At 50.8% G+C, this 12,497-nt stretch overlaps 1 protein-coding gene and 1 pseudogene across 1 annotated transcript in view; both read left to right on the forward strand.

Annotated features, from left to right (window-relative positions):
- The window catches only part of UQCRC2 (ubiquinol-cytochrome c reductase core protein 2), a 134,592-nt gene that overhangs the window by 70,226 nt on the left and 51,869 nt on the right, over positions 1-12,497 (forward strand). The window contains exon 9 of the mRNA XM_075318000.1: positions 9,540-9,635. Within this exon, the coding sequence (XP_075174115.1) occupies positions 9,540-9,635 (96 nt within the window). The remainder of the gene's footprint in view (positions 1-9,539; positions 9,636-12,497) is intronic.
- Positions 11,082-11,798, forward strand: LOC142246124 (tumor protein p53-inducible nuclear protein 1 pseudogene; annotated as a pseudogene).

The raw sequence follows: 12,497 nt of genomic DNA on the forward strand, positions 1-12,497 counted from the left end.
GCCGATTGTACCAGGATTTCAGCGCTTCCTGCGCTTCGCCATAGGGGACGAACAACTTCAGTTCGTGGCACTAACTCTTGGCCTGGCGACAGCCCCACGGGCCTTCACCAAGGTCATGACAACGGTGGTAGCGGTCCTACACTCTCAGGGACACTCGGTGATCCTTTACTTAGACTATCTGCTGGTCAAGGCTCCCTCTCGGGTGGCATGCCAACACAGCCCGAACATTGCTCTAGAGACTCTCCAGAGATTCGGGTGGATCATCAATTTCTTCAGCGCTCTATTGGGAGACCCAGACGATTGGGGTATAGCTACTGCCTCCGGAGGCCACACAAAGCACTACACTAAAAAGTGCAAGGCCCCTCCCCTTCTGGCTATACCCCCCCGTGGTATCACGGGTTCTCCAGTTTTCAAGCTTTGTGCGAAGGAGGTCAGACATCCATGCATAGCTCCACAGATTTTAGTCAGCAGTAGCTGCTGACTATTTCGGATGGAAGAAAAGAGGGCCCATATAGGGCCCCCAGCATGCTCCCTTCTCACCCGTTGATGGTGTTGTAAGGTTGAGGTACCTATTGCTGGTACGGAGGCTGGAGCCCACATGCTGCTTTCCTTCCACATCCCCCTGGGGGGCTCTGAGGAAGTGGGATCCTGCCGGCCTCAAAGCTCTGACGCCGGGCTCCATCCACAGACCCATTTGAACCTGCTGGATACGGAGCTGGAGTACCGTTCAGGGACATGGCCCTGCACCATTACAGGTACTCTGTGTCCCCGTACACACAGGCACAGCACACTCCAGACTTGCTGGGTGTGCTAGTGCGCCGGGGACAGTAAAGGGTTACAGTCACTGCAGCTTTGCTGAGTGACTTTGTGTATTGGGAACTACCGGAGCGTCCGGCGCGGCTGGGACTTGTAGTTCGCCGGGGACTGGGCGCCGACCGCGCTTTTACGGCGGCGGCGCTTATAAATCCAGTCCCCGGCTTCTGCGGCCTAGTGCCGCTTCGTTCCCGCCCCCTCCCTGTCACTCAGGGAAGGGGACAGACGCTGAGCAATCAGCAGCGCCGAGGGCTGGAGCCTTATTTACATGCTCCAGCCCTCTCACTGCACACTGTCGGACGCCGGATTCCCGCTCTGACTTGGGGCACGCCCACGGCCCGCCCCTCCTCACACGAGCTGGGGAAGACGCCGGCAGCCATTACTGCAGTCCGAGCTCGGACTTTCGGCAACCAGGCAGGACGGTGGCGACCATACACCCGCTTATAGGCGGGCGGTAAGCGGCACACATAGTGCTGACCCCAATATATACTGCAGTGTGTACATGTGTATTTTAACTGCATAGGTCGCTATATGCCCGCTTGGAGAGCGACACATCAGCAGCAGGAAAGCAGGTGTGCTAGGGCACAGGCTTTCTAGGCTGCTTGTATTGCACGTACTGAAGTGTTCATTTGTGTTTATGCTTGTATGCTATACACTGCACTGTACAGTCGCTAGTCTTAGCTATATTCTCCTGGAATGGCTAGACTACAGCAGCAGAAAACCAAGGGTGCTGGGGCACAGGTTTTTTTCTATGCTGCTTGTATTGCATGGGCTGCAGTGTGCATTTGTACTTGTGCTTGTATGCTATACATTGCACTGTATGGTCACTCTTCTGGGCTATATTCCCCTAGATGACTAGTCTACAGCAGCAGAAGAGCAGAGGTGCCAGGGCACAGGCTTCTATGCTGCTTGTATTGCTTGTGCTGCAGTGTTCATTTGTACTTTATGCTTGTATGCTATACATTGCACTGTACGGTCACCAATCTTGGCTATATACTTCTAGATGGCTAGTCGGCAGCGGCAAAAAAGCAACACAGATTTTCAGTACTGTTTTTACTACATGGGATGCTGTTCATGACACCGTCCCATTGTGTGCATGCTCCCCTGTAGCACTTCGTCTGCCGGGGTCTCTAGCACTTCGTCTGCCGGGGTCTCTACTAGTCGTGGCCAAAGAAACCACCTGTCATCCCTGTCCAAGGACAGGGACGGAGTTGCAGTTTCGACAGATATATTGTCATAAGATAGAGACTTGCAGTCCAGACAGGCCATGGGCAATCTTCCTGACCAACCTCATTTGGAACGGGGGGGTCCCAGGAGGACTCTGTATGATAAGGCAGCTCTCCAGGACTTTGATCCTGACATCGCTATCAATCCGGATACACCGGATGGTAACGCCATACGGAATGATCCTATAGCGTCCATCAATGGAAGGTTGGATCTTTCTCCCTCAGCTCCCCCAGTGGAGGAGTCAGCTTCACAGCAGGAGAAGTCCCTTTTCAGTATCTCAAACGGATATTGAGTATTTTTCTGGCCACGCTGACTTCAGAGAAGCAGTCCAGAAACACCACGCTTACCAGATAAGCGTCTTCTCCAAACGTTTTTAAAATACACGTTATCCCTTTTCCCCTGACGTGGTCAAGCGCTGGACCCAGGGTCCAAAGGTGGATTCTCCAATCTCCAGGCTTGCGTCTAGAGCCATAGTTGCACTGGAGATGGGGCTTCACTTAAAGATGCCATTCACAGACAGATGGACTCTGGTTGAAATCTGTCTACGAGGCTATCGGCGTGTCGGTTGCTCCGGCATTCACAGCCGTATAGGCAACCTAACCTTTTCAGCTGTTCTTGCGCAGCTGGCCTTGAGCACATGTACATCTGTACCGCAGAGGCGTCCGTAACTCCGCAATGTCTGCACTGCGACTTACCCTATTAATGCTGTCCTAAAAGTACAGTCGAGGTTTCGGTCCTTCCCAAGCTCGGGCAGGTCCCAATTGTCCTCGTGCAAAAGGGCTACAAAACCTCAGACAGATTCCGGCCGGGCTCAATCACGCCCAAGGAAGGCAGCCGGAGGAACCGCTACCAAGGCGGTCTCCTCATGACTCTCAGCTCTCTCTCTCTCTCCGCATCCGCGGTTGATGGCAGACTCCCCCGCCTTTGGCGACATTTAGCTGCCACAGGTCACAGACCGGTGGGTGACGGACATTGTGCTCACGTGCACAGGACAGTGTTCTGTTCTCGTCCTCCGACTCCATTCTTCAGAACGACCCCACCTCCCCACCGAGCAGATGCCCTGCTGCAGGCGGTGGACGCTCTAAGAGCAGAAGGAGTGGTGATCCCTGTCCCCCCTCAGGAACGAGGGCGAGGGTTTGTACTCCAACCTCTTTGTGGCTCCAAAAAAGGACGGCTCCTTCCGTCCTGTTCTGGACCTAAAACTGCTCAATAAGCATGCGAACGCCAGGCGGTTCCGGATGGAATCCCTCCGATCCGTCATTACCTCAATGTCTCGAGGAGACTTCCTTGCCTCAACAGACATCAAAGAGGCCTATCTCCACGTGCCAATTGCTACGGAGCACCAACGTTTTCTACGTTTTGTGATAGGAGACGACCATCTTCAGTTCGTAGCTCTGCCATTCGGTCTGGCGACAGCCCCACGGGTGTTCACCAAGGTCATGGCAGCAGTGGTAGCAGTCTTGCACTCTCAGGGACACCCGGTGATCCCTTACTTGGACGATCTACTCGTCAAAGCACCCTCCCTCGAGGCATGACAACGCAGCCTGAATGTTACGCTGGAGACTCTCCAGACTTTCGGGTGGATCATCAATTTGACAAGGTCAAATCGGTCACCGACTCAATCACTAACGTATCTCGGCATGGAGTTCACACTCTATCAGCGATAGTGAAGCTTCCGCTGAACAAGCAGCGTTCACTGCAAACAGAGGTGCAGTCTCTCCTTCAAGGCCAGTCGCACCCCTTAAGGCGCCTCATGCACTTCCTAGGGAAGATGGTGGCAGCCATGGAGGCAGTTCCCTTTGCGCAGTTTCATCTGCGCCAACTGCAAGGGGACATTCTCCGCCAATGGGACGGGCAGTCAACCTCCCTGGACAGGAAAGTCTCCCTTTCCCAGACGGCCAAGGACTCTCTACAATGGTGGCTTATTCCCACCTCATTGTCACAGTGAAGATCCTTCCTACCCCCATCCTGGGCAGTGGTCACGACAGATACGAGTCTGTCAGGGTGGGGAGCAGTTTGTCTCCGCCACAGGGCTCAGGGGACGTGGACTCAGCAGGAGTCCACCCTTCAGATCAATGTTCTGGAAATCGGGGCAGGGTATCTTACCCTACTAGCTTTCCAGCAGTGGCTAGAAAGAGAGCAGATCCGAATCCAGTCGGACAACTCCACAGCGGTGGCATACATCAACCACCAAGGAGGGACGCGCAGTCGGCAAGCCTTCCAGGAAGTCCGGCGAATCCTCATGAGGGTGGAGGACACAGCATCCACCATATCCGCAGTTCACATCCCGGGCGTAGAAAACTGGGAAGCAGACTTCCTCAGTCGCCAGGGTATGGACGCAGGGGAATGGTCCCTTCACCCGGACGTGTTTCAGGAAATCTGTCGCCGCTGGGGGGTGCCGGACGTCGACCTAATGGCGTCTCGGCACAACAACAAGGTCCCGGCATTTATGGCACGATCGCGCGATCACAGAGCTCTGGCGGCAGACGCCTTAGTGCAAGATTGGTCGCAGTTCCGGCTCACATATGTGTTTCCACCTCTGGCACTCTTGCCCAGAGTACTGCGCAAAAAATCAGATCCGATTGCAGCCGCGTCATACTCGTCGCCCCAGACTGGCCGAGGAGATCGTGGTACCCGGATCTGTGGCATCTCACGGTCGGCCGACCGTGGTCACTACCAGGCTGGCCAGACTTACTGTCCCAAGGGCCGTTTTTCCATCGGAATTCTGCGGCCCTGAACCTGACTGTGTGGCCATTGAGTCCTGGATCCTAGCGTCTTCAGGATTATCCCAAGGGGTCGTTGCCACCATGAAACAGGCTAGGAAGTCCACCTCTGCTAAGATCTACCACAGAACGTGGAAGATTTTCTTAACCTGGTGCTCGGCTCAGGGAGTGTCTCCCTGGCCATTTGCATTGCCTACTTTTCTTTCCTTCCTGCAATCGGGGTTAGAAAAGGGCTTGTCGCTCGGCTTCCTTGAGGGGGAAGTCTCGGCACTATCCGTGTTTTTTCAGAAGCGTCTAGCACGTCTTTCTAAGGTGCGCACGTTCCTACAGGGGGTCTGTCATATCGTACCCCCGTACAAGCGGCCGTTAGATCCATGGGATCTCAACAGGGTATTAGTTGCTCTCCAGAAGCCGCCTTTCGAGCCTCTGAAGGAAGTTTCCTTTCTCGCCTGTCACAGAAGGTGGCGTTTCTCGTTGCGATCACATCGCTTCGGCGAGTGTCTGAGCTGGCAGCTCTGTCATCCAAGGCTCCCTTCCTGGTGTTCCACCAGGACAAGGTAGTGCTGCGCCCCATTCCGGAGTTTCTCCCTAAGGTCGTATCCTCATTTCATCTTAATCAGGATATATCCTTGCCTTCCTTTTGTCCTCATCCGGTTCACCGGTATGAAAAGGACTTACGTTTGTTAGATCTGGTGAGAGCACTCAGACTCTACATTTCCCGCACGGCGCCCATGCGCCGTTCCGATGCACTTTTTGTCCTTGTCGCTGGTCCGCGCAAGGGGTTGCAGGCTTCTAAAGCCACCCTGGCTCGATGGATCAAAGAACCAATTCTAGAGGCCTACCGTTCTGCGGGGCTTCCGGTTCCTTCAGGGCTAAAAGCCCACTCAACCAGAGCCGTGGGTGCGTCCTGGGCATTACGACACCAGGCTTCGGCTCAACAAGTGTACCAGGCAGCTACCTGGTCCAGTCTGCACACTTTCACCAAGCATTATCAGGTGCATACCTATGCTTCGGCGGATGCCAGCTTAGGTAGAAGAGTCCTGCAGGCGGCAGTGACACCCCCGTAGGGGAGGGCTGTTTTGCAGCCCTAACATGAGGTATTTCTTTACCCACCCAGGGACAGCTTTTGGACGTCCCAATCGTCTGGGTCTCCCAATAGAGCGCTGAAGAAGAAGGGAATTTTGTTACTTACCGTAAATTCCTTTTCTTCTAGCTCTTATTGGGAGACCCAGCACCCGCCCTGTTGTCCTTCGGGATGTTTTTGTTGTTTGCGGGTACACATGTTGTTCATGTTGAACGGTTTTTCAGTTCTCCGATGTTACTCGGAGTTAATTTGTTTAAACCAGTTATTGGCTTTCCTCCTTCTTGCTTTGGCACTAAAACTGGAGAACCCGTGATACCACGGGGGGGTATAGCCAGAAGGGGAGGGGCCTTGCACTTTTTAGTGTAGTGCTTTGTGTGGCCTCCGGAGGCAGTAGCTATACCCCAATCGTCTGGGTCTCCCAATAAGAGCTAGAAGAAAAGGAATTTACGGTAAGTAACAAAATTCCCTTCTTCTCAAAGTCAAGATTGACACCGGCCCAATCACTGACACATCTCAGCATGGAGTTTCATACTCTCTCAGCGATAGTGCAGCTTCCGCTGGACATACAGCGTTCACTACAGACAAGGGTGCAATCGCTCCTTCGAGCCCAGTCACACCCTTTGAGGCGCCTCATACACTTCCTAGAGAAGTTGGTGGCAGCTATGGAGGCAGCTCAGTTTGCGCAGATTCATCTGCGCCCACTTCAAGGGGACTTTCCCCGCAAATGGGACAGCAAATCGACGTCCCTCGACAGGAACGTTGCTCCTTCTCGGGCAGCCAAGGCATCCCTTCAGTGGTGGCTTCTTCTCACTTCTTATCGAAGGAAAAATCCTTCCTGCCCCCATCCTGGGCTGTGGTCACGGCTGACGCGAGTCTGTCAGGGAGTCTTCCCCCGCCACAGGGCTCAGGGTACATGGACTTAACGGAGTCCTCCCTCCAGATCAATGTTCCGGAGGTGAGGGCAGTGTATCTAGCCATAATAGCGTTCCAGCCATGGCTGGAATGCAGGCAGATCCGGTTTCAGTTGGACATCGCCACGGCGGTGGCATACATCAACCACCAAGGCGGCACCAGCAGTCGGCAAGCCTTCCAGGAAGTCCGGCGGATTCTGCTGTGGATGGAAGCCACAGCCTCCACCATCTCCGCAGTTCACATCCCGGGCGTAGAAAACTGGGAAGCAGTCTTTCTCAGTCGCCGGGCATGGACGCAGGGGAATGGTCTCTTCACCCGGACGGGTTTCAAGATATTTGTTGCCGCTGGGTGAAGCCGAACGTCGACCTATTGGCGTCCCGGCACAACAACAAGGTCCCGGCATTCGGGGCACGTTCTCAAGACCAGATTGGTCGCAGTTTCCACTGCCTTATGTATTCCTCCTCTGGCGATGCTGCCCAGAGTGTTACGCAAGATCAGATCCGACTGCCGCCGTGCCATCCTCGTCGCTCCAGACTGGCCGAGGAGGTCGTGGTACCCGGATCTGTGGCATCTCACGGTAGGCCAACCGTGGACACTACCAGGCCGGCCAGACTTACTATCTCAAGGGCCGTTTTTCTATCTGAACTTTGCGGCCCTCAACCTGACTGCGTAGCCTTTGAGTCCTGGATCCTAGCGTCTTCAGGGTTATCTCAAGAGGTCATTACCTCTATGAGACAGGCCAGGAAACCAACGTCCGCCAAGATCTACCACAGGACGTGGAAGATCTTCTTATCCTGATGTTCTGATCAGGATGTTACTCTGGCCATTCGCCTTGCCCACTTTTCTATCCTTCCTTCAATCCGGAATGGAATAGGGATGGTCTCTCGATTCCCTTAAGGGACAAATTTCGGCGCTTCTGTGCTTTTTTCAAAAGCGTCTAGCCAGGCTTCCTCAGGCACGCACGTCCCTGCAGGGGGTTTGCCACATAGTCCCTCCTTCCAAGAGTCGGCTAGAACCCTGGGATCGGAACGGGGTCATACCGGCTCTTCAGGAATCACCCTTCGAGCCAATGAGGGATATTTCTCTTTCATGCTTTTCGCAGAAGGTGGTCTTCCTAGTGGCAGTCACGTCACTCCGCAGAGTGTCTGAAATAGCAGCACTGTCATGCAAAGCCCCAACTTCCTGGTGTTTCACCAGGACAAGGTGGTTCTGCGTCCGGTTCCGGAATTTCTCCCGAAGGTGGTATCTTCTTTTCATCTCAATCAGGATATCTTCTTACCTTCTTTTTTGTCCTCATCCAGTTCACCGATGTGAAAAGGATTTGCACTTGTTAGGTCTGGTGAGAGCACTCAGACTCTACATTTCTCGTACGGCGCCCCTACGCCGCTCGGATGCGCTCTTTGTCCTTGTCGCTGGCCAGCGTAAAGGGTCGCAGGCTTCCAAGTCAACTTGGCTCAGTGGATCAAGGAACCAATTCTTGCAGCCTACCGTTCTACTGGGCTTCCGGTCCCTTCAGGGCTGGAGGCCCATTCTGCCAGAGCCGTGGGTGCGTCCTGGGCATTGCTGCACCAGGCTACGGCTCAGCAGGTGTATCAGGCGACTACCTGGTCGAGTCTGCACACTTTCACGAAGCACTATCTAGTGCATACCTACGCTTCTGCAGATGCCAGCTTAGGTAGGCGAGGCCTTCAGGCGGCGGTTGTCCACCTGTAGGAAGGAGCCGTTTTACGGCTCTTTTACCGAGGTATTCTTTTACCCACCCAGGGACTGCTTTTGGACGTCCCAATTTTCTGGGTCTCCCAATGGAGCGACAAAGAAGAAGGGAATTTTGTTTACTTACCGTAAATTCCTTTTCTTCTAGCTCCAATTGGGAGACCCAGCACCCGCCCCTGTTCCCTTCGGGCTGTTGTTCTTGGTTATGGTTTTCAGTTCTCCGAACATCCTTCGGATTGAATTTACCTTAGACCAATTTATAAGTTTCCTCCTTCCTGCTTTTGCACCAAAACTGAGGAGCCCGTGATGCACGGGAGGGTGTATAGCAGAGGGGAGGGGCTTTACACTTTTAAGTGTAATACTTTGTGTGTCCTCCGGAGGCAGTAGCTATACACCCAATTGTCAATTGTCTGGGTCTCCCAATTGGAGCTAGAAGAAAAGGAATTTACGGTAAGTAAACAAAATTCCCTTCATTTTGCATAGTGGCAGCAGCATATACTCATGGTTTTGTGTGCCCAATTAACTGCTCCAAGAGAAATTTTATGGTGAGCAGTAGTGCTGAGCGAGTGTGTTTGTTAATCAATTGAGGATAGTGTTGCTCCTATGTGCCCCCACTACAGAATATAATGGAAGTCAATGTGAAACTCGAGCATTTTCCAACTGAGGTCCGATCGAGTAATGAGCTGTGAAGAGCGCACTCGCCCATCACTAGGGAGTACCCAGAATCCTCTCTTCCATGTAATTGCTGAGTCAGACAATATATCCACATTTCTGTCTTGTGCTGACACTGGATTAGGTGCTGTAAAAGATGCAATATTTAGTGTTATTCTCTTGTTAATTGCAGGTTCACTGTTTTTAGTTTTTTATTAAAAAAGGATTTTGGAGCAGATTTACTTAAAAATGTCTTGTTATAACAAAATAAATTAAAAGGAAATGATCCGTATGCTAAAAATGCATCAATCGATGCACCAAAAACTTAGGTTTCTGTGGCTCTTTTCTCAGCAAAAAAAATGTTGTCAAACTGTAAGAACTTACCTTTTGCAAAACTGACCGTGTCCTGTTTTTAGGTGTCAGCCATTCTGTCCTTAAACAAGTGGGCGAGCAGTTTCTGAATATCCGAAGTGGTGCTGGTGCTGCGTCTGTGAAAGCTCAGTATCGTGGAGGTATGTGTGCGCCTAACGAGGATTCACTCTTCTCACCCTTCATTTAGTACATGAACAATGTATCTCAGTAAATCAGTTTGCCACCCTTTGGTATTTTGGTCACGGCACTCGGCTGTATTGTCCATATATTCTATAGAAGTGTCAAAATAAAGATGTTTGAGCCCTTGTATAATATTTTGGCCAAACTGAGTCTGGCAATTAGGCTGGTTACACATTGCGATTTTATCGTGTTTTTTTTTTTTTTTTTCTTATGCATTTTTTAAGTGCAGATTTGTCACAAAATCTTGATGCCAGCAAAGTCTATGAAAATCCTGAAATCTCATGCACACGTTGCTTATTTGTGACTTGCAGATTTGGTGCAGAAAATCTGCAACACGTCAATTCTTCCATAATTTTTACAGCATTTTTTCACCCATTGACTTCAATGAAGTCAGTCAAAAATGCAGGTATAAAAAGGATTGTAGACTTGCCGCATTTTTGTAGCATTTTTGCCTTCAAAAAACACATGGGTGCCAACTAAAGGAAACCTAGATAGATAGTTATAGATGACTAGCTATCCAGCGGACATATAATGGCACAACCCCCACAACATTTGAAAAAAAAAAAAATTGCATTGCATCTGGAGCTGATTGTACAGCTTTCTGAGATGGGTTACAATAAATGGAAAAAAAAAACCCACGAAGGTGCTGGTATTTTTAGGCTGGGGAGGGAGTAATAACCATGGCCCATTCCCATCCTGATGATATGACCTCATAGCCTTACAGTGGCTGGTTGCCAAAAATGGGGGGGGGGGGGGCTACGTTTTTGTTTTTTTTTTTTATATTTATTCATTCGTTAGGTTTCCCATCATAGAAAGCTGTACAATAATCTACACATGCGATGCAGTTATGGGTGCAATTTTATAAATGTCAGGGTGTGGTGCAGTTATATATTCTCCAGATATCTACCCATCTGTCTACCTCCTAGGCTCTAAGTTTTCAATTGCATTATGTGCTTTCTAAAAACGCCGGTGGAGTCCTGTTCCGGTCCTGGCTGAGGAGGCAGCATAGAGGAGAAGCTCCCGACACCCCTCTGAGAAACCGACGATAAACAGCATACCCGGGCAAGTGAGCGAGCAGAGAGCAGCACGTCTGGTAGCAGGAAGCACACAGCTATGGAGCGGTACTTACTGAGGAGTGCTGGTGGTGGTGAGGGGACCTGCAGGAGTGGAGATCCTGACTGCCGGCGGGGAGAAGAGGAGACTGTCATGGCACCAACAAGCCTGATGGAGGAGGAGCCAGAGTCCCCAGTGCAAGATGTGGTTTTGTACAACCCTGAGACCTTTCGGGTGCCCCTCTGTGCCAGGACTGTATGCACTTTATCACTGCCTGTGCCACCTTGCTATCCCTGAGCCACCACTGTGCCCTGTGAAGGACTGGCAGGAGGAGACCCTGCTATATTCTTATAATGTTTCAGAAGCTGAACAGCATGTTTATTGGAGACGTCCGCAGCGTCCGGCACCAGGAGCCAGAACTCATTGAGAAAGATGACGACGAATGGATTGTGGTAGACTTTATAGTTAATAACTGCACTAGAACACCAGAAGAAGCCTCTTCCTTTGAAGAAATCGACCGCCCAAATGAAGAACCCGTCTTGACTTTTGCACCAGGTGCCTTTGAACAGCTTGAAGATATGATTGACTCTTATGTCCACTTTGATCCTTGTCCTTTGGAGGAGAGTTGGTTTGTTACTCCACCACCCTGCTTTACTGCTGGAGGGTTGGCCACTACGGAGATGGAGACAAGCCCATTGGAGAACCTGCTCATCGAGCACCCGAGCATGTCTGTCTATGCTGTGCACAACCTTTGCACTAAGCAGACGAGGACGTGTGACTCAGAGATCCAGAACTCACGTTCTTCACGGTTGGATCCAGGTCATGCTAATCTAGCTCAGCATGTACGCTGTTTTGTTGCAACCCTCTCTGCTCGGACAACTCGCCTGAACCCGGCAAAGACCATTCTCTTCTCTAAATTGTCAAAACCGCAAATGGAAAAAACTCTTCTCAACCGAAAGAGCCTTAGACGTCAAAATCGCATTCGAGGTTGCCATTCACAGCAGGTCAAGCACAGCAGGGTCATCGTTCAGCAGCCTTCCCAGCGTCGGTACAATTATTGAGAACATGTCTGACCACTTCTTTCTTTCTTTTTCCCTCCTCTCAATACAACTGTTACCGCTCCTTTTTGGAGCCCATGTTATGTAGTGTCGGAGCACAAGTCTCCAGGGAGTCCACACAGATCTGGGGGCAGCGTCTTGTTTAGAAAATTGTAGAATTTTTGTCTTTTCGGCAATGTCTTGCATTTCATATTAAGAGGTCTTAATGACAGATACATTCATTGTGATGGACGCGGTTACAAATTCTAAAACCTTTAACAGGTTGAGAATGGTTTCTGACATGTCATGGCAGCTGGCACCATCATATTGGCACAGTTGGGCCCAAGTAAACCTTCTAGTATGATGTCTTACGTAATACAGCTGTACTTGGGGACGAATACCACCCTGCCCCCCCCAAAAAAAGCCATTCCTTACACTTGAGCAAGAATACGATCTCTGGTTTCCACCAGTCCATTATGCAACTAGAAGACTGTACACGAGTCTCAGATGTTTTCGATTCATTGTCCTTTTGCTGGAAACCAAAAATATGCATTTATTTTTTTCCATATGTAGGGGAAAAACTGTTACCTCCTCATTTTGAGATGTAACTATCATTCTTAATACCAGCAGACATTTTTTTTGTTTTTTATTAATCTTTCACTGACAACCAAACTGGTCATTGTTGTTGTCTCATCTTGAAAACGCCATAGAATTTATTTTGTTTTATTATTT

This window comes from Anomaloglossus baeobatrachus, chromosome 7 (genome assembly GCF_048569485.1).
Source record: "Anomaloglossus baeobatrachus isolate aAnoBae1 chromosome 7, aAnoBae1.hap1, whole genome shotgun sequence".
Lineage (NCBI taxonomy): Eukaryota > Metazoa > Chordata > Amphibia > Anura > Aromobatidae > Anomaloglossus > Anomaloglossus baeobatrachus.